Genomic DNA, 27392 nt, shown 5'->3' on the forward strand with positions numbered 1-27392 from the left:
TCTCCTTCCTCCACCCTCCTCTGTCTGCGAAAACAAAGCCGGCTCTCACACAAGACCTCAGCCCAGGTTTGAACCTTCACCTTTGGACTCTGACCTGAAGGGCCAACTTCATGCCGCAGCAACGGGACCAAAACAAAGCTCCACACCTGCCAGCAAACGTCACCACCCTAAACTAAATGGCATTTGCAAACACACATTTATTTTTACCACAACCGCCACCAGTTTGTTTCTTGAACGTCCAATTCGTTTTTCTCAAATTGAGATTTATTTTATTTTTGTAGTACAACTTTTGGCCAGAGGTGTCACAAGTGGGTGAATTTAGAAGAGGAAGTTCCCAAAACAAAAAGTACTCTTCTTGAGACATCAAGGCCGTAAGGTATTCGACACAGGATCACAACATGCTTTCCGACCTTCTAATGCTGCTTGGAAGAAAAAAAAAAACTAAACACCTTAAGTCTGTTCTTGAGCAGTTTTCTTCTGCAATTCACTTCATGTGACTCTATTTTAATTTTTTGTTGAATGCGTACAATTGTGACTTTTCCCTTCTTCAAGGAAAATATTTTTTCTTCTACAAGGCCCTATTCTGCTCTCATACGCGTTTCTGTCAAGTCTACTTTTTTTTCTGTACTACAAATTCACTTCATGTTTTGGTTCCCAAAACACACCTCCCATCCATTTTCTCCCTTGGCTAACATAAACATTGACGGATACTACATTTAAACCCACGCAGCCGCTCGCTACGCAATTCTGCCCTTCATCTGATAGCGGACCCCCAAACTGAGCTCCACCCTCGTGTTTACCTTCACAACGTAACATTTTTTTTCCAGGGGGGTTTACTTAACCCCCCCCCCCTTTTAGAACCCCTCCTTAATAACCACCATATCCTCGCCTTCTATCCCAAACTCCCAATCCTGTAATTGCCTGCCCCGACACACACACACACAGTTGCAGACAGCTGTGTTTACACAATGTAGGATCTGTGGGAAGAGCCTGCTGACCTCAGCACAGTCAACCGAACACTCAGCCTGATCAATACATGATCATGTGGATCACTTCACACGGACGCATCATTCACGCCTGCATAAATATGAACACACACGAGTAGATCCAAGCCAGACACGACGACTACACGACCACTGGGACACGAACAGGAAATTCAAACTTGATAAAATGTGCAAATTGCTCACGTTAGCGATCGCTGCTAATCGCTGCCGTTTTCACGGCGCGTCCGAATGCAAGATTGCGCCGTATTTTGTTTGCGCTTGATCCATGGCTTGGTACCAAAAATTGGGAGGTCTGGACGGGATTTTAATCCGTCAAGCACACGGATCAACTTCCATTCATTATGCAACAGTCTAGACGAGTCGGGCTAGCAGAAGGCAGTACAAAAGATGAAATGTCACCAACGATCAGTCTGGGGGGGGATTATGAAGAATGGGGGTGTGGGGGGGGGGCACAAACGAATGACTTGTTTGGACCCGTTTTAATGGTGACGTTGCGTTGGTGTCGCAGACAGTAATCAAAAGTTATGAGTTGTAATTATTGTTTTGTGGAGGGAAAAAAAAATTGATCATCACCACCAAAGCAACTTCGCGCATTCTCGAGCCCTACTGAAGAAAAAATGTCAACGATCGTGAACACGTCAAAATCCCCGGGTGTGCTCATGTTGAGTTCTGAGTGTAAACATGGAGGTCACTGAACCTTTCGAGGGCGTCGCCGTCTCGGGACTAAGTCTACCAATGAGAATCGTCGCAGAGCTGGTGAGGCGAGGAGAGGGGCGTGGCTCGCGGCAAAACAACACGCTGTGTGTAAAATGTGTCAGTGGGTGTGAGGCTGCGGTAAGGAGATTATCTAGATGGTTTGTAGGGGAAGGTCAAACCTGTTCCCTAATGCCTGACCTTTGTTTTCCTGTGTTTTGAATCTTTGTGCACACACCTTTGTTTGTGCCTGCATACAATATAAATTCTCTGATCCTCGCCCCCCCCCCCCCCCACCCACCCCCACCCACCCACTCATAACAAAGTTGTTAGGTTAGCTGTACTGCAACCTGAAACTACTTGGCTGGATTCCACTCAAGCCCTCTCTCCTCCCGGCGGCTCCATTTTATTCGATGCCTAGCGAGAAATCGTCAAATTCAATCGAGAGCAAATCTCATTACGGATGGGGGGCAAACACAAACAACCGGGCTGGAAGCATCCGAGTAATTTTCAGCACAAAGACGCCGCCCCCACTCCCAGCAGCGCGTCCAAACCTATACACCTCAATGTCCTACTTTCTCTTAAAAAGCCGGTGATTGTTTTTGTTATCTGGTCTGGCGGGGTAAGGCGTTATCTTGCTTGATAATTGTACCATACTCAACCGTTTGCACGCATGGACACTTTATTCCTCGCTCGAGGCCGTAGGCTACATTTAGAATAAACACAGAACAGCAACAGAAACACGCAGCAGATAGCAGGTCTCACCCCGTAAGTGCGGCATATTATCGCCCTCTGCAGGAGGATCAGTGTCATGACATCGCAAATGTCAGATAATCGCACCACAACAGAACGCAGACTACACGGTCAAAGAACGTGGTCCTTGCCCCGCCCGGCGATCAATTCGGTTCTGTTTGGCGCGCCGCCGTTCACTTGTAGGGGAATTAAAAAAAAATGCCGAAGGTCGGCCACATATAATGCCGCAGAGCCACATGTAGCTAATGGACCATCTTGAAGTTCGTTACGGAAAATATGGCTCGACCCGGTCGTTTAATGCTTCTTTTGCGCTGATGGCACCAATCATTAGTCTAAAAAAAAATTAGTAAAAAAAAATACTGATAAATGCTATGAGGCGTTGTTACTTTGCATGCATAATGCAAGTATAATACATGCCATAAGGCACACACACACACACACACACACACAATTCACTCTCCCCCAGGCCCGCATTAGCGCTGCATTCACAAGCGAGAGCACCGAGTGACGATTTGAGCTCATAATGTATGTAAAACCTCGACGTGTCCTTGGCTAAGGGGAGGGGGGGGGGGGGGTGAGGCGTAAATTGTGTTGTGAAATCAGGTTGTTATTGAGATTAGTTGGGGGAGAGGATCTGGAAGTGGAGACTGAGCACAGAGATAAATATGACAAATGTTTCGGTTCTGCTTTCTGACTTGTTCGTTTTATTTTTTTTTTCTTGCTTAAGGACAGCACGTGTATCAAATTGTACATTTGACCTTTTTTTTTTTTTTCTTCATGTCTTCTGTCTGGTGACAGTGGGGAAGCACAACTTCCCCTTTCGATCAAATGTTTTGTTGTTTTGCTTGGAGAAGACAGTTTGTGCCACGGTTTGGGAAGAGTTTGAGGAACCAGGGGGGGGGGGCTCCGTGCAACCAAATGGACTCGCACATATTCGTGTGTGTTGTCCAGAGGTCAGTTGGTGCGTAACAGCTGTTAGGGGGCCAAATCACAAGCCAGGCTGCTGAAAAAGCTCTATGTTCCACCTCCACACACTAATTTAGCTCCGAACTGACGCAAGCGTGGCAAAAATCCGCGACATTTTCCAGAAATCGCACTCGCACGTCAGGGAGAGAATAATCAAAACAACGATGACTTTCTCACTCGTCGCTTTTTTTTTTTTTTGGTGGCTGCAGGCTGTTCGAGCGCATTGTGTCGGGATCACGAGAGCGGCCACGCTTTTCCCACGCGCCCACGCCGTTCCCGCTCTGTGCCAGCCTTGTTTGGCAATGCGCACAAATTAAAAAAAAAAAAAAGGGGGCCCTTTGAGGCCTCGGCGGCTTGCCCGGCGGCGGTCGGGGCGAGCCGGCTAATAACAAGCTAGCTATTATGACGGCGGGACAGATGCATGTTGGGTTGTCGTACGTTTTTGTCGGGCAGTGACAAGGCCTTGTGTCTATATGTGTGAGTATGCGTGTGGGTGCCACTCATCAAATAAATGGGCCATTGTTGATTATGTCTGCAAAGTGGGTCAATTGAGTTGTACTCCTGGCCCATACCCGACAAACTTATTGACCCACCGTGACGAGATGTGCGGATGCGCGATTGCTGAGAGAAACGACAGCACAAAAGCTCGACACAAGGAGGGGAAAAGCCTCATGATACGCTCCGAAACGACACAACATTAGCAAACAACAAACATTAGCTCATGTAGCTAAATGACTGAAGCCCCCCCCCCCGTCCTGATGCTATTTTCTTTCGTCTACGTCAGACTTCCACCCCAGGATTCCCTTTCAGGACAGTCTCGCATGGAAATCGGAAGCGTGAAGGCCACCTTGAAAATGCTCTCAGACGTGTAATTAAGCTGGAACAAAGTGTGCCTCATTCTGCATTCGAGCCATGAAAGGGAACAACCTTGATGACGCCTACGCATCCACCGAGCGACAATACACACTTGGGAGTACGCACTCATGTACACACACACAGGACGAGTTGACGGGTCACGGTTGCCCTCCGTCTCTATCGGTGTTCATTCCAGACCCCCCCTCGGTTATCCCTTTAGCTGTGACACTGCGTGACTTTGGGATGCGGATAGACTCTGGATTCCCGTAATCTCTGTTGGGTTGAATTTAATTGTATTTATTTTTTTTATTCTCAACCTTGGCTCATTTCCAGTGATGTTTTTTGCCACCCGAAGCCTACATCGTGTTACATAAAGCATTTTTTTTAACGGTTTTTTTAACAGAATGCGAAACAAACAGTGGGCATGCTCGGATCGTATCCTCCCACTCGTCCCTGGCGCCTGGCCCCGTGATGACTTTATCGCTTATTTATTTAAGATTTCTGAGGTCACCGCTGGTCGTATCATTCAGAGTCTTTGACCTTTGTGGGAGCCACTCATGGATTGCAAAACCTCCAGCTCACGGGGACCATATGCAGCCCACGAATGCATCTCATCTGGCACGTATGACGCGAATACATTTAGCAGCTAGCACTTTGGCGTCGGCGGCCCCACGGCACCATCGATCGCCGGGGGGTGACATCATGGCGCTCCCCGCTCGGTCTGCTATTTCTTGGATGGAAGCGGAGTGATGCGGGAGGAGGGGAGCATTGAGATCCTCTTTCAGGATTGAATCGTCGTGCCCCAAGCGTTGTTGTTTTTTTTTAACGGCAATATTATACTGTACTATAAACGCAGATAACTGTACTGTAGAATTCGAGGGATTGTTTGGCCTCAGAGGTCTGAAATTTTTGAATGTTCTCGCAAGCAACCTCCAGTTCCCCGCCTTTGATCTCGCAGTAGATTATATGACTACGGTTGTATTCTCACGATGCCTCTGCACCTACGTGTTAATGATTCCGCAAGAACCGTTCGGGTCAATCCCACCACCCGGCCTCCGCTCTTTCTATTCCCGTAAATCCCCGGGGCTCGTTTGGCAAAATGCATCTCTGCTCTTCCTCCATGACAATATGGCCGACGTGCGGTCATATTTGAAGATTGAAGACCCTCCCCCCCGGTGTTGCTGTCTCATTGCCATATCCATCAAACGGAACAAAGACAGAGACATTCCCTTCAGGACACCGCTACACATCAAGGCACGTTCCCCCTGGTCAATATTTATTTGGACTTGCCAACTATTAATCTCCCGGCGTGTAAAAAATGTGACATTTAATGACCTATAGATTAAGTATACCATGAGGGAAGGTAGAATGGGAAACCATGGCAACAGTACAAACGAAATTGAAGTTAGCCGCACAGATGGATTAGCGTTGCCGCTTACACTTCGTCGGAGAGCAAATACGTCTGTTAAAAAAAAAAGGAAGTTGGAAATGCTCACTGCTACTGCCAAATCGATCTTCAGACGCGTTTTGGGCGATTCCTGTAACGCACTGTCAACGAGTCTTAAAAGCTTCCAGCGGCGTATGCCTTACAAAAGCCGCAATCGCGTCTGGTTCGAATTAGCCACATGCTAGCAAGAATTAGCCACATGCTAGCAAGAAGCCTCTTTTGTCAACATCTTTGCCCAACTTAGATTTCAATTCCCATTCAAGTAGGTCAGCCCCCTTTTCCATGTTTCCTTCTCGCCCTTTTCCTGGCGGCGCTGCCCGCATTGAATAATCCGCCTCCAGAAGCGCTGCGCTATTCAAATGAGGCTCACAAGCTTTGATTCCACTTCAAGCTACTGTAATTTCTCCTCTCCCTTTTGTGGTTTTCCTTCCTCTGTTCTGCGCGCCATCGTTCTCGGCATATTCAGCGGTGTCACGGCGCCCAAGAATGAAACAACGAATGCGACTTTGGCCCATACGTCTTCTGGATCGCGCTCAGAGCCGCCATAGCGGGCGCGCTTTGGCTCGCGCTCATTTGCATGGGGCTGGCAAGTAATTCTGAAGGACGCTTTTGAGAAAACAGATGGCTTCCGAGCGTGATCGCTGAGTTTGTGGGTTCCATGAGATGTCATCAAGCATATTTCTTGTTAGCCGCATTGTAATTGCAGTTTGGCCGTCCTCGGGGCTAGCGTGGCGAAAACCTTGATTTGAAAGGCCTGTGAAAACGCTCAGTGGAATGATTCACGATAACTGTCATCGTGTCGTCATTTTCCTGATTGCAAAGCGCGCTGGCGTTGAAGAGCTTGATGTCTTATTTTGCCAAGAGGGGTGTGGGGGGGTAAAGAAATGAACTTTGTCGTAAGGAAGAGGTGGGAGGGGGTCTTTTACACTCCACTTCTCGCAATCAAAGCTATTCGGTCACGGAAACGCCTGGATGCCGATGCCTCAAACAATTATACTCAGACCCAACCTTTGATCATCCACAAGCCAAACTTTGCGCATACACATGCTGGAACATATTTTTTTTCCCTTGACTGATACATCACAAAAAAGAACAAGTCAGGGGAGCAAAAGTAGCTTGCTAATCTTCAAAGTGCAGCTTTTGGGGAAGGGAGTGGCTTTGCTAACCTGTTCCTGGCTTGGAATTAGACTCTCATAAATACACACAGAGCAGCAGTGTTGCGGATCGCATTAAAAAGCATTTCCAGAATACATCACGGGCCAGTAAAAAAAAAAATGTCCATTGGCTTTTTGTCTTGCAAATTGCTACGCGTAATATGGGCAGCTGTCACTCTGCGCGATTGAAAAGCTGAAAGAAAGTCATGAAAAAACAAAAAAAAAACATTGGATAAACACTACGATCTCCTCACGTCTTATCTGATGATTGATAAACAGCAAAGCGCGCCCCCCTGTGGAGATGCTATCGGCCTTGTCCTTCAATCGTCCATTTTAGCTTCCGAAAGTGCCTTTTCACGTTCGGTCTAAGTACCGAGGGTCAAATGTGGACCGTAAGAGCTGAGCTGAGCAGTGGGTTGTTCATGTCATCCGACATTAATCTATAGCTTCTATACGGCCCCTCTGTTGGCAACCGGAGTTGATCCTCCCTCCCCCTCACCCCCCGCTGCAGCCCAGCGTGCCTCTGCAGCCATATGGGGAGAATATCAGATGAATGCGAAGGTTATGACTTTTGGCGGACTCACACAAACGTCACACTTGTATCATTGCAGCAGCAGACTGCAAGTCGGTGTGAAAAGTGACACGCGCCGCGTAGAGCTAATTCATTTCGAATCAACTCGAAATTCCTGTCTCGCTAATTTCCTTCAGTTAAAAAGCGAGCCGCCAAATATTTTTACTCCACATTTTGTATATATGTTATGATATGGATTATAGATGATATCTTTCGAAAATATGAGGTACGGACATGTATGCGTAGCCTTTAGCCATGGTCTGTGCAGTCTTGTCAAGTGCTGCTGATGTCTGTGGACATCACCATGGCAACGCATGCTATATGGACACCCGCTTCCCAACCCACACACTCAACCCAAATGTATTTTGTCCAGCACTTTCAACCAATCACCGCTGTATACAAAATGCTGAACACGGAGCAAAAAAATGATTCGTGCGGCAACAAACAATCAAACAATATGTGAGGGATCTTAAAGAGAACTCTCAAATCTAGAGGGAGCCAGAGGAGGAGTTACACGCGCCCGCTTATGAGTACAGGTCAAGAAGCGAGCAGCAGAATTCTGTACCGACCACACATACAGATGCCTCAAAGAACCCAGCAATACTTTATTTCAGCTACTTTATCCAATTATCATCTTAATGGTTGGAAGGGGGGGGGGGGCGAAACTGGAGCTTTATGGGTTTCATTATGTTGACACGGACCCACCGCAGCACCTCTGACAAGTCCAGGCATGTCCCGTGACGCCAGTCAGCCTTGGTGATTGCGGTTGGCGCGTCTACACAGAGAAAACAGTGCTTTCCCCTTTAGGTTCAAGGGCGTGTTTTACCAAATGATTGCAAAAAAGAAAAAAAAAATCGGATTTTCTTTTAGCCTCTGGCCTCGAAACTTATTTAGAATGCTTTCACCGAAGGGGATGAGTGTTGTTTTCTGAGAGTGAGTTAGTGAATGTGTGAGGCCTGGCTATACTGTACATACAAACCGGGGCTGTTTATTTACTCAACTGCAGATGGTGGAAGGCAGAGCGAGACGTTTATTTCGACAAAGATCAGGAATACTGTCACATTAAACAAGTGCAAGTGGAATTGAAAAAAATTTTTTTGTTGTTGGCAATAGAAATGAACTTTACAGCTCCTGTAACTCGTTATTGCCCATGAACAACTAAATAAACTACGTAGATACCATGACAACCGATACCGATACCCTTTTTGGGCACCCTGCACCTTCTAGACGAGGTCTCGAAAAGAGTTTTTCTTTCCGCCGATGTGCACGTTGGCTCTGTCGTGTGTTATGGAGCGGCAGCCGGCGTGGGCGAGGACCGCCTGATAGGATTCCGCAGCTGTTTTGAGGGCGGCTCGGAGCATGCGTCACGCGCCGGAGGGAGCGCCGTCACCGACTCGCACGTTACGGAACTTTCTGGATCTTTTCTCTCAAAGAGGGCGGCGCTAGCAATGTGATGTTCAAAGATGGCACTGTGATTGATGCCTTTGATTAAAAAAAAAAAATTAACTAAAAAAGTTATCTCCATAAAAGATAAGCTCAGCATTCACCGTCTATCAGTCGTTGGCGTTCTTATATAGACGTACTTGGCTGGCAGACTGAATTCCAGGGAACACAAGGCAGATCGAAGAGTGCGCAGCCCTCCATCTAATCATCAAATCGCTATACGGACCTTGAAAAAGGTTTTTTGATAAACCTGAAGAAAAAATTAATCTTCTCTGATCTGATATCCCTATTCAACAATCTCCATCGCCGCCATTTTGTCTGTGAAACAATGTTGACAACACGTTCGTACAAGACGGTGAAAGTCAACTACAACGGAAACGCGAGCACTCAGACGGCCCCTCGCCGCGTGTCCGTTTCAGCCCGGCTAAAAATAATCACGGGCGAGTTAAACATTCACTCAGGGCGGCGCGTATCATGTGGCATTCATCTCGACGCCGATATGTCCGTCCGCTTTAGGGTAACGTGTGGCGAGTGGCACTACCAAATGAAAGTGGGAGAAGTGCTAACAGAAGTCCGAAAAACGTTTTCTCCACAGGCTCCCCCCCACCCCAAAAATAAATTCTATTCATAGAGTGTGTATTATATATTTTAATATGTCTCTTTAATTAAGATAACAAACAGGTAATGTCGGTGTAATCACGTCAAATTAGGCGTTGGCGAGGTGGAAGTTCGGCCGAGGAAGAATTCATTCACCCAATTGCAAATGGCGGAAGCAGCCATGTTTGCGGAACGAATGAAAAGAGACAATTATAATTTTTTTTTTTTTAATTCTGGCAAATGGACCTTTTAAGTAACAATCTGATACCCCACGCATGACATTTATTTTTAGACACACGCCGCTAAACCAAGTATAACTTGGTTTTGGGGTTGGAACATATTAATTGCTTTTTCATTCATTTCAATGGGAAACATGACCTCAATTTCTGGCCGTTTCGAGTTAAAAACGGGTTCACGGAGCCAATTCTGAGTTGAAATAAATATAAAAAATGTTATCAATTTTGATCCGAGTTTCACCAAAATGTTTTGGGCTCACGCAGTGACCATATACTACAGTTGCTAGTTATGAATCAAGCAGTAAAAACTGAAGTAGTAGTCAAAAGGGGAATACACGGTAATGTTTGTGGATGGTGACGAGCGGATCCAAGGTAGGAAAAGTTCTTTTCCTGTTTGAGTCAACGCCCCCCCCCGAACCCGTGGCGGGATGAGGTCACTTGTGTTTTCAGGACAGCCATTTTCTTTTCTTTGGACGTTCAAATTGTGTGGTGGCTTTACGAACACGTGAGGGTGGTTCCTTTTTGTTTGATTCCCGAATTTGAAGAGATAATTGTTTAATGACAATGACGCGTGTTTTCTTAAATGAGCAGATAATCTTCAGGACACGCTGGTGTGGCGGATCGTGGTGGGTGTGAGAGGGACTATTTGATCAAATCAACACGATGTTTACGTTTGCCGCTGGTTTGTTTAGTCTCGCGTATGCATGGGCGAGCGAGCTTAGCCTTTATGTGGCTCTCAGCTGTGCCTGAGCATGCACATATTTTGGAAACCTCTGCACCAACAGTGTTTTTTTTTTGGTGTCGGGGAGTGCACCCACACTCGCCTGCAGCAGTCAGACCTCGCCCGTCCCTCCTGTGCCGTCACTAAGCAGCCCCGACATTCTTTCCCTTTCTGCCGCTCACGTGCGGTTTGGAGTTAAAAGCTTCCATTCATGAGTGCAAAGAAGCCAAAAAGCAGGATGCACCCACCCATTTTGGTACGCCGACCTGGTCTCCACATCGGTCACAAGATCACAAATGAAAGAGGAACGTTGCTTTCCAGGATTAACAATTACTCCCACTGATGTTCAGATTCTGAAATGACATATCCGCTATGCTAGGTAGCCATGAAAGATCCCCAAAGTTTTTTTTTCGCAAATATATTGTGTAGAGAGTTAGAAAATTGTCATCTGGAAGCGAGCACGCTTTGTTTACGTCAGAGGAAGGTTTTCCAGGTGTGCGTGGAAAAATATCCCAGAGTTCCACAGAACATTAAAGTGGAACTGTACACCGAACAGTCGGAAAGTACGGCTTGTGATTTTGGTGCCCTTGAAAACCTTTTGACGATGGAAAAGACACAAAAATAGGAACTCTCTTGGCGCAGGGTATGATTTTGGAAGGCAGAGGGCGCTTTCTGGGGGTGGGAGGGGGGGGGGGGGGGACAATCTCGACCTCATACAAAAACCCTGCAATGCGACAAACAGAAGAAAAAAAAAAACATAAAAACCTGCACGTCAACTTTTTGGGTGGAATATCGCGGTAGCATGAAACAGCAAAGCCATGTTTCATGAAACAGTAAAGCCATGTTTCATGAAACAGCAAAGCCATATTTCATGCTACTTGGATGACTCATGATCCATCAAAGGTTTGGCAACACTCTGGAAGGATAAAAGCGAATTCTCCAGGTGTGTACACTCTCCCAAAGTCGCTGGCGAAACTGCGACTGTAGACATGTTGTGCGTGGAAGGGGGTGGGGGGGGGGGTGAGCACATGTGTGAACTTGCAGTGAGGTGAGCAGTTGGCAGCGTCGTCACTAACAACACAGAAAGCGAGCGAGTGAGTCATTGCGTCGGACGAGTGTTATTTATGCCACGACTTATCACATTTACAAACGACACCATTTTGTGTTTGGATAAAAGATCCTAATAGCGGCGGTGTAGATAATGCGCTTTTTGTGCTTTTATTCCCCCTCATGTGCCCCCTCTAGCGCACTTTCAGGACACGAGGGCCGAGGCGGCGAGCGCTCCAACTGATTGCACGATGATTGCAGAGAGCACTCAAGCGGGTCACCGTGACTGTTTGCAGCAAACAAGGCGGAGCCTCTGGTTGTACTTTTCCACTGATTTCCCACTTTTGCCTGACAACCCCGAAGACACCGTTTGGGTTGAGCCATCGCCAGTCTCGAATCTCAAGACGCTTCCGGTGTCAGAGTAAATGAATAGTGATGTCACTCACTCGAGCTGAGTACTGGCAACTCTCTCTTCCTGTTTTTGTCTCACTTGACTGACCTGCCCCTTAAAAATATGGCCGTAAAGTCCAGGCCTTGTCAGATTAAAACCTGCCATAAAGTTGTCTGAGTATTTTGATTGGGACATAAGTGCAACACGACAGCATGGAACTCACAAAGCAAGCAATCGAACACCATCACGGTAAAAGTCTCTGTATGAATACTGATGTTATTAGCTTTCAAGAGACACAAATAGTCGAGCTAGCTCCCATTTCTAAATCCGCCCTTGATATAGTGACTGCACTATATTTCAATGGAGGACTCCCGAAAGTGGTACAATAAGGATCAGAGATGTCGGTAGCCTTTACGTTTCACTTGACAGAACAAGAAAGTTAAGATGTGTTAACTTCTTTTTACACTTTCTTTGACAGTGAAGAGCAGTAAAACATTGGCTTTGATGGTGACAGTTGGAGCTAGTGACACGATATTTCTATGAGACACTTTTTGTTGTTGTTTCCAAACCCAAACAAATTAAGAGATCAACCGGCTTTCGCGGCGCTTTGGACACCATCCAAACTCGACTGTTTCGCTCATTCCGTGCAAAAACAAAGACAGTTGGCACGATTCTCCGGCAGTTGCGCTAACCGACGGCCTCCCAACAACGCAGCACACAGCTTTCACGCTCGGTGGTTATGTTTATTTCCAGAGCGGGTGACGTATGCGCAACACTCCTCCTATACGTGGCTCGTCAGACACTGGGGGGTGGCTGCAATTGGTGAACTGTTGTTGCTGTAGCAGCTTGTGCCGTCGCCTCTGGGAGGGAGGGAGGCAGAGAGAGAGAGAGGGGGAGAGAAGGGTGGGGGCCGTATAAAAGCTCTCTACCCCATTAGAGGAGCTTCACTTTGGAGGAGGGCAGTGGAAAGGGTGGACTGGTAGAGCCCGGAAGGATCCCATCTGAAGACCTCCCCCTTTTGCGTGGTATTTACCAACAGACAGGCTTCTGTCCATCAACTGCGTCAAGCGGATCCACGCGAGGAAAACAAGCCGCCTGCCGCCAAAAACGCTGAGCCCCTCAATGAGCACAGGAACCAGCGCACTTCGATCTTGGATCAAAGTGGAGAAAAAGACTCACCGACGAGCGCGCAGTGACCAGAAAAAAGCGCACACAGGCCGTGGCCGTTGCCTTCCTCAATGCATACCCTTTGTGCCCGGGGAACCATGAAACCAGAGATCAACGCCGCCGTGGGATTTTTGTCGAGATTTCTGCGGGTAAAAGGACACGTAAACGATCGGCAGGTCCAAACGTTCAGCCAGAGTCTACAGGACATTTTGTCGGGTGAGCAAAAAAAGCCTTTTTTTGTTTCAGGTCCCGGTCAACAAGCCACACGACGTGTCGCGGCCTTTTATTTTCGCGGAGTTTTATTTTCCTTCGGCACTAAAACGGGCTCCGAATTCAGCTCGCAGTCGGACCGTGAGGGAGTCAGAAGAAGCCTTCTTTGTTCTCGCCGAGTCTCACTATCAGCGCCACTAACGCACACAGCTTTGCGCACACAGCTTTGCGCACACAGGCGACAAATGGGGGGGGGGGGGGGGGGTTGTTTGCCTGACCAAATGGTACAATTTCGACGATTTACGTAACGCAATCGAATGTTGTGCTGTCAAGAACCCACACGGAAAGCTTAGAACCGAGCTACTTTGATAGTGTGGGGAGAAAAAAAAAAAAGTGAGGGAGGGGGTGGAGGACAAGGAAGTGCGCCGAGCGCGACGGCAACATTGAGACGCTGCAAAATTACGTAATGCAAAATAGTTATAATTAAACAATTAAACACTTAAAGAAAAAAGCCACGTCATTATCGAGGAATTTTAATTATTGCGCAATTTCACGTTTTTCTACATGTTTCCCGAATAATCAATGTTTATTATTCAATGTTTTATCGTTTAACGTGAAAAAAGCGCAGCTAAAACCGTACATTGAGTTTTATTCTCTTTCGATGACGTCATGGCGTACATGGACATCCATGTAAGCAGAATTAGAGTCATGAGTCCTACTTTAGGGAATTAAGGTCTTTTTTTTTTTTTCGCCCCCGCTAACCCTGCTGTAAATCTGCCATACATCTGCTTGACTCCACGTATGGAGTTGCAGATCAGATGATGACCCACATTTAGACCGTAAGGGCCTCCCCGCCTATCCGGCAGTAAAAATTTGAGACTTAACTCCTTCGAAAGGGGCAAAAGTGTACTACTTTGCATAATGTGTGTACGTGCGTGTCCGCTGGAAAGTCGATTTTATCGGTGATACCCCCCCCCCCCAAAAAAAACAACAGTTGGGGGTTTGGCTAGTAAACACAAAAGTTTTCAGTAAAATGGTTCCGTAGGAGGGTGTTTTGATGGAGCCTATAGCGGGACATTAAAGACGGGGGCGGACGCCTGACGTCATCGGTGAGGAGGAGGAGGGGGGGGGGGGGGCGGTAAACTGAAAATAGACTCAACATGTACGGGAATTGACGTTGTTTTTTTATATACATATAGACGACAGTTTTCTTTTCTGTCATGCGCAAAGGGAGCGATGACAACATTGTTGATGGACCGGATAAACTCCGCAGCATTTTCCGCTGCGAATAAATAAGCGTCTTTTGTTAAACTCTTCAGGTTACGCGACTCGTCCGCATTCCAGTTCCCATCCCCCACCCCCCGGCGCCCTGGTTTTTAAGAACAGGCTGCGTCGAGCTGATCCCGATCCCAGTTGCTCCAGGGGGGGTTTTGGAAGTGGATGTCTTTTGTGGCTCGGCCCGACAGATCAGCCAGTGCTTTTCCATTAGACTGTACAGGTGTAAGGGGGCCGGGGGGGGGGGGGGGTATCCCTGTTGTTGAATATAGGTGCTCTGTACACTCGCCTACTTTTCTTCTTTGGTTACAATGGCGTCTGTTCAATATGGATGAGCTCTAAGTAGACGGGAGGGGCGTTTTGTGTTCGGTAAATAAAAAGCTCCAAAATAAAAGAGGCCTGAATGTTTTCTCGACCTCATTGCCGTCGAGAAATGGAAGGTTGTGTATGACAGTCAACGCTTTCATGTGTAAGGGGAAATGAAAGTGACGGCGCCACTCCTTACTCTCGAAAAAAAAAACAACAACTTCCACAAAAACAGGATCCTGTCCCTTTAAGAGGGGGCGGATCCACGCCTCCCAGATGGCTGGCCGAGACTTGGGACTTTCATGTTTTTGTTCAGCCAGTCATGGGAGACTGTGACACTGACGACAGCCGGGGAGGGATTGTGCAATTCAATGAGTCTCTCTCTTTTTTTTTTTGTCACGTACGCACAAGCCGCTTTTGGCCGCCCGTTTTATGGCCGCTTATCAGGACCAGAGCAGGTGGTGCTGCTTTTCTTCGCTTGCCTGTGCTGCTGCGCCCTGACAATAACCGCACTTAGCCTGATCCAGACGCACTAGCCACAACAAAAGTCCCTATCTGAGACAGAGTATCAAAACTCTCAAGTACAGTCATAGAAATTCATTCATTCATTCATTCATCATCCGAGCCGCTTGATCCTCACTAGGGTCGCGGGGGGGTGCTGGAGCCTATCCCAGCCGTCTTCGGGCAGTAGGCGGGGGACACCCTGAATCGGTTGCCAGCCAATCGCAGGGCACACAGAAACGAACAACCATTCGCACTCACACTCGGGACAATTTAGAGTGTTCAATCAGCCTGCCATGCATATTTTTGGAATGTGGGAGGAAACCGGAGCACCCGGAGAAAACCCACGCAGGCCCAGGGAGAACATGCAAACTCCACAAAGGAAGGCCGGAGCTGGAATGGAACCCGGTACTTCTGCACTGTGAAGCCGACGTGCTAACCACTGGACTACCGGGCCGCATAGAAATTCAATCTCATCAATTATTTGTACTCGTCATGAGTGTCAACCGCAACCTGACAGCTGTATTCAACCTGTATCCTCCTCTTCTTTGTGTCCCGGCAGAACAATACAAGCACCACTGGTTCCCAGACAGGCCCTGCAAAGGTTCAGGGTACCGCTGCATCCGCATCAACCACAAGATGGACCCTCTGGTGGGGCAGGCGGGCCAGCGTATCGGCTTGACCATCCAGCAACTCTACCTGCTGCTGCCCAGCGAGCTCACGCTATGGGTGGACCCCTTTGAGGTGTCCTACCGTATCGGCGAGGACGGCTCCATCTGCGTCCTGTACGAGTCGCAACCCATGCCGGCGGTCATGCCGGGAACGGCGGTCGCCGGCTCGCCCTCGGGGAGCGGCGGCTCGGGGAGCCCGATGGTGGACAGTCACATCAGTTGCAAGGAGGAACTGATGGTGCTGGGCAGAGCCAGTCCCTCCAAAGCCTACAACATGATGACGGTGTCCAGTTAAATGGTGCGCACTTTCGGCCTACTGCTCGTTCAGGGTCACACCTTGGCCAGTCGAGATGAATTTGACCGGATCGAGGCGAGCCTTTTTAAAAGCTAAGAATATGAAACGAAATAGTGAAAGAGGAAAAAAAAAATAAAGGAAAAAAAAAACCAAGAGGACGTGCCCTATCATCTAAGTAATGGAAATTCTACGTTTGATACACCCCCCCACCCCCATCACCACCCCGTCACACCCCTCCCCCCATGATCATCTGTTCTGTTGTGTCATTGGATCAGCGGGGTAACTCCATTTTTAGGAGCGTCCTTGTGGAGATGGAACTGTTGGGGCAGCTACACCACCCGACCAGGACCCCCCCACCCCCCCCAACCCTCGACTGTAAACATGGTGACCAGCTTCATCCCTTAAGGGGCTGTCAGCATTTGACTTTGCACTTTTCTTACTTGTGGTTACGATGGGTACATGCTAAACATACCACGGCACAAAAAAGAAAAAAAACAAACAAACCAAAACATCAAATTATATGGAATGTATTCCGAGAATTATTATTGATATTCAAAATTTGAAAGTCGTTTTATTGAGGAGGAAGTTGAGGGTTCGGCCCATGGAGGTAAAGCAGCTCTCATGGAAGCCTCGATTTTCTGTATAATCCCCAATTTGGGGACCCCCACAGGGAAACTTTACCTGCAAGCGACTGAAGCCGCCGTCCTCAACCCCCCCCTCCCCCCTCGGTGACTCAACCTTCTCCTGGCCTGTATGGAAGTGCAAGTGTTTGCGACACCCGTTACCTATGGATACCGGCGTGTCCGCTGCGATCCCAACTAACCATGTTATCTGTAGCTTTTTGGGGGAAGGCCAGAGGACCTGTCAGCCCCTCCCCCGATACACCCCCCCTTCCCCCCCCCACATCAATTTAAAGAATGTTTGAATTCACAATCAAGTTCCTGTGCTTGCCCTCTTTTCCTTCACCATACGATCTCCCGTTTCGCCAAATTTCAAAGTGTAGCAAAGAGGGAGGGGGGGGGGGGCAATTCTATCCAAATCTGTTAGAATTGACATTAAATGCACTTTGACGTTAGATTGTGTGGGATGTATACTTTTTTCCCCCCTTTTTTTAAATCGCCTGCATTCCATCCATTCGAATGTCAACTTTTACACCATTTCCCACCCCCCCTCCTCGCCCTCCATAACTGTTTTTGTTCATACATGCTCTCCGGTTGGGCTAGACGGCTGTCTGTCCGGCGGGGAGTGCGAGACTCTGGATTTCATGTTTTGTTTTTTTTTTAACACTGTATTTGTGAACATTTCAGAGCTTTTCTTGAAGATGGAGGTTGTTTGTTGGTGGTAGGCGAGAAGCCGTGGTTTTCTCGTGGCACTGTTCACGAAGCTGATGGGTTTGATCGCGAGGGGTCTGGACTAAGTGATGTGGGGGGGGCACGGAGCACTGACTGTCAGATGTTCATTTTTGACTTGAACTTTGATAAGCGACACCGGGCCTCGTCAGCCTGTGACTTCACTGGTTCTCAGTGATCTCCAAGGGCCCTTAACTTTTTCAAAGGGAAGTCCCTTTTATAAGCTTTGGAGGTACCTCCTCTCATGATTATGAGCCATTAAGTGATTTCCAAGTGATCACCGGACAACCTGGTGGTCCAGACTGCCCTCACACACAAACAGCCTGGCAGCTTCGCCCCCCCCCCTCACCCCGTCCGACTTTGAGTGCCTCAACTGCCACATATCACCCCCCCCCCTACACACACACACCCACCAGCTTCAGACCTCCCTTTCAGCCAAAAGCAACGCCAGCACTGCTAGCCTGATAGCACCGCCCGCCCTAACTACGCTAGTGCAGGTCGACTTAATGTGACACATATCACCGTCCATCACCCGCGTTGGGATCGGTGGAGGAACGCCGGGACGTGGGGGTTCTGCTTTGTGATAAAGGAGCAGGGCAGGGCCAGGGCCGGACTCGTGTCCAGGGCAGCTAAAATCCCTCTGGCCTTCCCCGCTTCAAACGTGTTCAGCATCCCCCACCCCGATGCCTTCAGCACTTCCTCAAAGTGACGGATAAACAAACCAGCACACACACACATACACGGGCACACACACACACACACAAACGTGGAAGCGGGTGGCGCGGGTTAGCGAGAAAATCGAAAGATGAATCATTGAGGGTACCACAGCGTCGTTGTCTCGTTTTCATCTCACTGGATTGCGCTGCATTTAATTACTGAGTAGCATCATTGTTTACATGCATATGAAAGGATGTGATGGCTCCGCCCACACCCAGTTCTGGGGCTGTATCTGTCACAGCAGGCTTGGTGTTTTTAAGCCGCACCCTGCCCCCCGCCCTGCCACCCCACCTAAGCCTGATCATGGGTAATGGAGCTCTAGCCTTTGACGCACTGCACCCCCTATTTGTCCCACTCACTGCCGATTTGCTCGTCAGCACTGCGTGGCATAATTTTTTTTTTTAAAGTCCAGAAGAAGAGCTGGTTTAAGTTTCTTTCCACCCCCCCCCCCACACATTTTTCCTATTCATGTCACACATTTTATGGTAGTTGTATTTTACGGTCACACTGGTAGATTCCCCCCCCCCCTCCCTGAGATTTTTGATTTCATCCTGTTTGATCGATTCGAAGAGCCAAAATTGGAGAAAAGAACCAAATCCCCTTTGACGCCTTCTCAACCGACGAAAAATGGCGGACGTCCTCGGTAGGAGTAACGATTTCAATGGCATCCATTCAGCTCATGCGCACATAGGTCGGAGAATTGTCATAAGAGTGCTTTGAGTCGAAGAAAAAGAAGAAAAAAAAAAGTCAGAGGCAAAAGAGCACATGAAATGCACTAAACTAAAAATGTTCAAATGTTTTTTTGTTTTTTTTCTTCTGGAGACGCGAGGAGTCTCTCCTGGAATGTATTGCCAAACTCAGGCCTGGGACATTCAACAAAAGACTCTTAGGAAAAGCTTGTTAAACGTGTTAAGACGTGACACAGAAAGGGAACAGTCAGTTTGTTTTTTTTTTAATGTGTCAAATTGTCATCAACGAGTTGAAATTATTGCCACTTTCACATTTGACGTGTTTTACATATTGTAGAATGTATCGTAATCGTACAAGCAATGGTAGAGTGCATAACATTACACATGGGAAGTGCCAATAATTTGAGGTTGTTGTTGTCCCCCCCCCCGTCCCATTTCTGGATGTGTTCCTTTTTCGAAGTCATCTTTTAACATGGGTAACGCTTTTTGTAAGTGAAGCCATTTTTGAAGAAAGTGTTAGCAAGGACCAAAGTTGTTTTGGTTTTTTTCCTCCCCAAAAAATTAGTTTCCTCAAGCTGTAATCATAGACGTACGTATCCTCGGTTTTGTTCATTTTCTTTTCCCTTTTTTTCTATTTACGTATAAAAGCAGAAAATAGACACAAAAAAAAAAATCTGATCTTACCCAAGAAGGAAAAGCTTGTGATCTCATGTCATCGTTATCGTGTTCATTTCTTTTTACTTTCCTTGGGGTATGTTGCGATGAACTGCTGTAAATTTGTACAGTTCATGTAAATTGATTGTGCGGAAGTTGTACAGATTTCTATATTTTGGAAGAAAAAGTTTGTTTTTTTTTTCTCTGTAATAAAATAAAAAGATTTCCTATCTTGGCATCATATATCCACGTGAGCTGTCATTATTATTATTATTATTATTATTTAAAGTGGGTGACCTCACCGTTTTTAGCACTGGGACGTTGGCGCTAAGAGGACTTTGTTCTGGCTTTTGTCTTATTCGCAAAATTTCACAAGCTATTTTCTGATTTTCACTGCACTATAAAAAAAAAATTAAAACTTTTTTTTTAAGCCAATGAATGGAATTAGAAAGTTAGTCGAAACAAGCACACATGATCAAAATTTAACTGGAATATTTTGCAACGCTTTGCCACATCTCCTTTAAATCAATATTTGATTGCTGTCAGAACATGTCAAATGATCGTGGCCGGAGAGCGCTGACTGTGTTTGCTTAGTGATGACAACTGCAAACAAACCTCCGCCCCCCCCCCCCTTTTCTTGATAAACAAGTCGTGTGAAGTCATGACCTAAGAGCGCGAAACAATAAAAACGCTGAGGTGACAGCGTAAACAAGGGCCTCAAAATCCGATTTCGGGACACCACTGTCCTTTACGGAATTTCTTTTTGGACACTATTTATGTGCAAGGTGTTCGATCACGATTCTGGTTTTCAAACAACCCCGCCACCAAATTCCCAGGGAAGCTTCTCAGGGCCTCCCGGAGTCTCGACCTGCCATCTCTCCCTCGTCTCCTGGAGCACAGTTCATCCCGAGCCGAATGCGTCCCGCCCAACAATGTACAAACTGCTGAAGGCTATGTCATCAGCGTAAACAAGCGCGGAGAACAAAGAAGGCCACAATCACATGGGCTCAATCTTGTTAGCGTGCCGGGAGGGCTGCGTGAGGTGATGGTGGAGGTGTGGCAGTTGCGGACAAAGAAGGGAGACTTTGTCCTCAGTCAAAAATGCAAGTCCAGATGTGGGTGTGTGTGTTATACGACGCACATATGTACAGTGTACCGAATGTGTTTTGACACGTGCCTGTGCAAACGTGCGCCCATTAACACGGCAGGGACTTTTGCCCGGGACAAAGCAGCCACAGTTACCGCACAGTCAAATGTTTGATGTCGAAGCGGAGGGCGGTGGGCATTAGCGTTGCGCTGAAACGAGGTCAGATGGAGCGCTTGCCACGGGTGGTTTGTCAATGTGAAATACACAAAATTCCCCAAAGGTGGAGGGCTAACTTTTGGCAACCGAAGACACCCGCGTCTCCAGAGTTATGGTCTTGTTTGGACAGTTCCTGTCTAGTCTTATAATGGATGTAAAGAGGTCAAGCGCTAATATTTGTTATTCAGCCCCTACTCATTCATTTTGCCAATTGGCTAAACTTAGCTAATCGCTAGCTTGAATCACAAGGGATGCTTGGGTAGAAATTAGAGCTCACTGTACTTGTTTTTTTTCCTGGCACATACGGAAACATCTACACTGTTGCTATTTGCTATTTTTTGACCCGTGACATAACGCCACTTTGGCTCCTCTCTCTCTCTCTCTTACACTAGCAACTGCTAGCTAGCATGTCCGCCTCTTTGTCAACGAGTCCATTGCGTAGCAGGTAGCGCGCAACCATGTGTTTCTCATTTAAACGTCACAGAGAGAAATGTTGCCGCTTGTTTACGACACCGTCGTCGGTTCACTGTTTGAGCTCCAAGTCAAGCGTTTGTGGGGACGATGTTAGAAAGCGTCTCGGCCTACAAAGCAAATTTCTCAGTCTCGCTTGAGCTTTTGTAGACCGACCAATGTGCGCTAATGATAAGCGGCGGCGTTAACCACGCCGTGGTCCGTTTGCCTTTTCCCACATATGGTCTGCAAGTTGGCGGTCAGACACGCTGGCAACATATTCTTGCGGCCAGCCTCTCCCAATCAGGAGACTCTCAAGCACTCGCGGCGCCAAACGGCAACCTAAATATAACCCAGCCTTGAGGTTCAGCAAGAGGCCCTCCGCATGCGGCCGGGCCACACACTCACACAGACATGGATTTATTTCCGTGGGGCCTTTCATTTCAAAAAGCAACCTCACAATCAATAGCGTGAACTTTGCGGCATGCGGGACGGGCACAGCTGGAAGCCCCGTCGCATTATTTGCATCGGTGGCTGTCCGTTGAGGAGGGGGCCGGAAATGTTTACATCCTGTTTTGTTGCACTTCAATTTCTAACGCACGCCACTAACCTTCCAATGTTACTCTGGCGGTTTGTTCGCTTTTCCGGAAAAAAGACGAGCAAACGCAGCACCTCAGCTGTTACTTGTTTACGTTACGAGTGAGCGACGCGAAGTAGGGGGAGCTAGCGCGTGGCATAAAAGAGAAAGTTTATAAAAGAAGTAAGATGGCTGACAGGAAGATGTAGGCCTCATCCTCCCCCGCAATGAGTACATCTGTGCGCGCGCACACACACACAAGCACACGGTGTCAAACACTATCAAAACACCCGGAGTTGAGATGTAACAGTCTGCAGCAGGAAAACACACATCGGTGCAAACGGGTCGGGAACACACCGTGCCGGCTGCGTAACGGGTACGTTTGCCGACGAACGCATGCTAGCGGGCACGTACGCGCAAGAGCACACAAGTCGCTCATTAGCTCGGACTACAAACGAAGCGGTAAAAGGTTTTAATCGAATGATTCAAGCTCATTTAGTCATGAACGCCGTATTCCCAACTTCTTGTTTTGCCCCCCCCCCCCCAGGGTGTGGCAGTGAGCTGGAGATAACAGAACGCCCTACATAAAGTGGCGGCTTAATGACTAACCATGGCAAACTCATTTGCCGATGGCGCTAATATATTACTAATTACATATCAGATTACTTCTCAGTCAAAGACAAACAACACAGGGGTCGGGTGGAAAAAAAAAAAGGGAGCGACGTACATGTGAAAGGTACCGAATAAATTTTGGGCGTCTTTGCGCTGGGAGGAGCTACAACACAGCTGCTGAGGCTCCATTTCATTGTGACAAAACTAAGGTCAGCGAACACCGTTTTCACATCGCTGACTGAAGTTCATTTCGCTAATGGGGCATCGTCTACGATACAGACAATGCGTCAGTCAGCGCGAGACGAACTAACTTCGCAGCTGTCGGGGGGGGGGGGGGGGGGGGGGCTGTACGTACGTAGGGGGATATTTGGTGCCACAACACCTCCATCCACTTTTGGCAGCGGCCAGAGTGGGTTCCACCCGTGCCTCGCATTCCTGCGCGCCGCTATGTTGGCCTACTTGTGTCGAGGGGGTGGAAGCGCACATAAAACAGACAAAGGAGGTGGAGGCCGAGTAAGTTACGACTTGTACACAACGCGCAGGAGACAAATGTTTTCTGTGCGTGCCGGTACTCAGGGACGGCGCGTAATATCACAAATAGTTTCCCAGTGTGCACAACATGAACGCGGGCAATTAAGAGTTTCTCATATGGAAAAAGATCTGCAAGCCTTCTCACGTTTGTCTTCTTAATGGCTCGCCACCACGGTTGTTTTGGGAATGTGGGATGGAGAAAAAAAAAAAAGAAAAAACAAAAACAAGAGCGTCTCTGTGAGAAGCCAGTTGAAGTGCTGACCTCTCTTAAAAGCAACAAGAGCCTCTCAGCGGGACGTAAAAGCTGCTCCGAGATTCGGGAATGTCGCGGCGTTGCGACTCTTCGCTCCGCTGTGAAAACTCGTGCGCGGATGCTGTTTACTCGCTCCGTCGTCTGCGGCCTATTTCTGTTTTTATCCGAGGGTGTTGGCACTGCAGTGGTGAGAAACGAACGTCATCCCCTAACACTAAAATGGCCTCGGAATACAAATTTATGGCTTTGTCGGAAATGTCAAACATGAGGCGGCGTGACCTTCGGTCGGGTCAACTAGTCAAGACACTCAAACATGTTTTTTTTTCGTCGGGAAAATAATGTATAATTGCAGAGAAATGATGAGGGCTGCATTTGGTTTTATAACTCGCAAAGTCGCCAAATAATATCATGCAATTACGCCCCGCAGCAGCGAGATGTTTTTTGGCTGCTCAGCCATTTTCCCTGTTTTGTTGATGCGCAAAAAGTATTTACTCCGTATTTTAATCGAGTTGGAATCTGCGAGTGTGATTCGACAAAAGGACAAAACGCTTCATTTTCAAAACGATCGAATTAGTCAACTGCGTCAGCCATGAATCACCGTCCCAATCGTTCTTGCTTCTTTTTTCCGTTTTCATGATGGTGGGGGGAACTTGAATCATACTTTTTTTTTTCTCGCTGACCATGCTACAATGAAGGAAGGGTGTGTGTGCTGGCTTTAGCGGGCGAGGGGGAGGAAGGTTGAGGCAGGAGGGCCTTGAGTGGGGGGTGGGAAGAGGAGATAAAGCCAGACAGATGGAGCAGACAATGAGGCATAGAAACCCAAACTGCATGTCAACAATGCTCAGCCCCCCCCCCCTTTTATCTCTATGCCAAACTTTCTTTACATTCTCACTCCCCGCGCCAACTCGGGAGCCAACGTGTCATCGCATTGATTTATCCTTAATAACAACAAAGAAAATGTTCCGAACGGAAAGCGCCGCCTTTGAGACCCGCTCCCGATTTTTGTCACATAAGAGTTTAGCGTGATGTCTGAGTGCTCCACAAAACATCCCGGGACAACCAAAACAAAATCCTCGGGCCGAGGTAATAACGTGCCATGAAGTGCTACTGTGACTGACGCCTATAAGCAATAAAACCGCATGCACGTGTGAACGCAGAGGTGCGTCCAGGGAAATGACCTCGTCAAAGCCGCGGTGGCTCTTTGAGGGCAAACTTTAGAGGAGACAGGAAACCGGTCAGAGAAGGGTGTTGTTCACACACACCCAAAGGCACTTTCGCAAGAAGACTCCTGAACACTACGGATCCTGTCTGAATTACGATCCGCCGAACTGAGATTCGAAATACCGTACGATCCGAAAAACCCTTTCAAAAACTAAACATGTCCTCTCCCCCCCCACCCCCTTTTCTCTGTGGTCCTCTCCCATATTTCCAAGCGAGCTGATTTCATCCGCTGCAATGAATAGTTATGAATCACTATTGAGTCATCCACCCTGCCCGGGTGTTTTCGTTAATTACATTCCATTACAAACAGACATCTCATATTGCGCAACCGCTATATGATCTGTCGATTTTTGCAGATTCGCCTCGTGAAACGGAACCTCAAGCGGCAGGTTCGTATGTTTCCGTTTAGCCTGGCGAATATAACTGCGAAAATGGCCTGGCAAATAATTCCAGGATATATCCTGATGATGATCCTGATGGAAAATTGTAAATAGTACTGCGATTTATCCATTTGTGTTAAAATTGTATTTAATTGAAAGATGTTTGTTTTGTTTTTTTCTTTCTCCTTTCTACATACATTCTTGCTGCTGGAGGCTGTAAATTTCCCCAGTGTGGGACGAATAAAGGATATCTTATCTTATCTTATCTTATGATGTAAATCTTTGTTTGTGTAAATGTACACTCTAAAATGGTGCTAAAAAAACAAACCATGTAAGGGCTTAAGCTTGCGCAAGGGGATGGTTGCATCACCTTGCCGAATGGGAACATGACTTACTATATTTACCATCCCTAATAGGCGACAGATTAGATGTCCTCCTCCTGCGCGGACACTGGACACTCGGGTGATGGATTCGTTGTGTTTGCGGCACACGGCTTACAAAACCGAGGATCATTTTGTGCGCCGGCCGAAAACACGTTTGGTGCGGGAGAACATTTTGTCTATTTATATTAGGACCGGGCTGCACAAATGAGTGAATTCGAGCTTGAATAAAAAGCAGCGATTCGCGTGGCTGTATTTATTCCCCCCCAAAAAAGGTGGAAGCATAGAAGGCCTCTGTTCTTAGAAGAACAAAACTATACAACAAAAGACTGAAAAGGAACACCTGCCTCGCATGTTGCCTTTGGAACATGCCCCCCCCCCCCCCCCGATGTGAAGAAATGACTTTGGTCACCATAGATACCCCCAGAAGAAGTTCTCCAAAAGGGCCCTCACAAGCATTCAAGTAGCCACGGTCCTGGTCCTTCTGCGTCACCGCCGGCAACAGGACACACACTTGTTTGGCTCGTGCTTTGCCAAGCGCCCCTTTGTGTGTTCGTTGAAGAGAATGGGGAGGGGGGGCAAGGGAGGTAGAAGAGTGGGGAGCAGGGTGGGCAAAAGATGCTCAGCTAGAAAGAGGCCCAACATCTGCTCCTCCAAATATTCTGTTTTGTTTTGGGGTTTTTTGGGGGGGGGGTTGTTCCTGACTTGCAGTCTAACCCCCACCATCCTTCCGTAGCCCACCGGTCTATTGTCTATCGACTTCTCAGAGGGATACTTGTGACTATGTGAGGTATGTTGAATGGTGTCTAGCAGTTACACACAGCACTCAATTCAGGCCACAAAAAAAAAACCCACGCAAAATTATTTTTTCCCCAAACGCGCCTTTCATCCATAAACATTCAGAATTTTCAGTTTACTAAAATGTCGCTTTCATTATTTGCATATAGATTCTTCTAGCTAGTCTTCTTTCGGTCCGACAAAGCCTCACATTTGTTTCCAAGTCTGCCGCATGCTTGCGAGAAAAAAAAGGCAACATGGATGTCCCAAAATCCCCATCCATCAACTCGGCGCACCACGGTTTTAATCCCGAGTGCCGCCCAGGGGACCCTTTTCAAACCCACGTTTGGCCCAGTGAAATTGTAAAAGGGCGAGCAGGGTGCCTTGCGGGACACCTTTGCGATCTTTCTGAAGGCATGTGGATCCATATGTGGGCTTATAGCCAACGGCTAGGTCGAGTAGCAGCCATGTAACGCAGATATCGCCGCAAGGACAAAAGACGAGACATCAGCTCAGCCTTCCAACGCCCCCCCCCCCCCCCACAGCCTTCCCTCTTAATTCCCGCATCTGATAAAAAAAAATGGAAGGATGTTCATTCCCCAGCCAGGGAAAAGAAGCGTAGCGACGGCCGACTGTAATTATATTTGCACAGGCAGACAGCAGGACCATTGTGAAATGTATTTATGGGATTTTTTTTTTTCTGTTATTGTTGCTGTCCCGTGGAGAGATGACCCACTTCCACAGACGCAGCGGTTTTGGGGTGGGGGGCTGGGGTGGGGGGTAACATTTTGTTTGTTATGATTGAGATGGACAACCTTTGTTTAGGCGTTTCCCTGCGTGTTGGGACCAATGTCCCCTTTGTTGGCAAATTGGAGGATTTGTCGCAAACTAAAAACACAGACAAGAGAAGGCCGTTCGATGACAAATCAAAAGTCTCGAATCAGCGAGATGACGATTGGTTTGATGCGGACCCGCGGAGAGCTCACATGGTCGCCATCAACACAAAAAGACAATTCACGGCCTTCATCGTGTGCATATCGTGTTACTGCGTCATCGCGCTGCACGAAACTCAAAACAAGTACCCTTGCGCTGTGTATTGATCACAACCGTATCTCCGGACTCGTTTATAAACATCACATGAACGCTATTGTGCAACATTTTCCTTTCGGTGATCGTTCCGTGGGAAGCGAGTAAAA

General features: G+C 47.6%; 1 protein-coding gene across 1 annotated transcript; it reads left to right on the forward strand.

Moving 5' to 3' along the window:
* The first annotated feature begins 12803 nt into the window (after nt 1–12803).
* On the forward strand, nt 12804–19955 carry btg1 (B-cell translocation gene 1, anti-proliferative). Its single transcript, XM_052055560.1, has 2 exons — nt 12804–13261; nt 15900–19955. Exons 1-2 carry the CDS (start codon nt 13117–13119, stop codon nt 16301–16303), a joined length of 549 nt encoding a protein of 182 aa, XP_051911520.1. The 5' UTR covers nt 12804–13116; the 3' UTR covers nt 16304–19955.
* Nucleotides 19956–27392: the final 7437 nt, after the last annotated feature.

This window comes from Hippocampus zosterae, chromosome 21 (assembly GCF_025434085.1).
Source record: "Hippocampus zosterae strain Florida chromosome 21, ASM2543408v3, whole genome shotgun sequence".
Lineage (NCBI taxonomy): Eukaryota > Metazoa > Chordata > Actinopteri > Syngnathiformes > Syngnathidae > Hippocampus > Hippocampus zosterae.

Excerpts from the sequence above, each read along its gene's own strand:
- btg1 (XM_052055560.1), top strand. The coding sequence starts at position 13,117 with ATGCATACCCTTTGTGCCCGGGGAACCATGAAACCAGAGATCAACGCC. Across the intron at positions 13,262-15,899 it reads TCTACAGGACATTTTGTCGG|AACAATACAAGCACCACTGG; the intron begins GTGAGCAAAAAA and ends GTGTCCCGGCAG.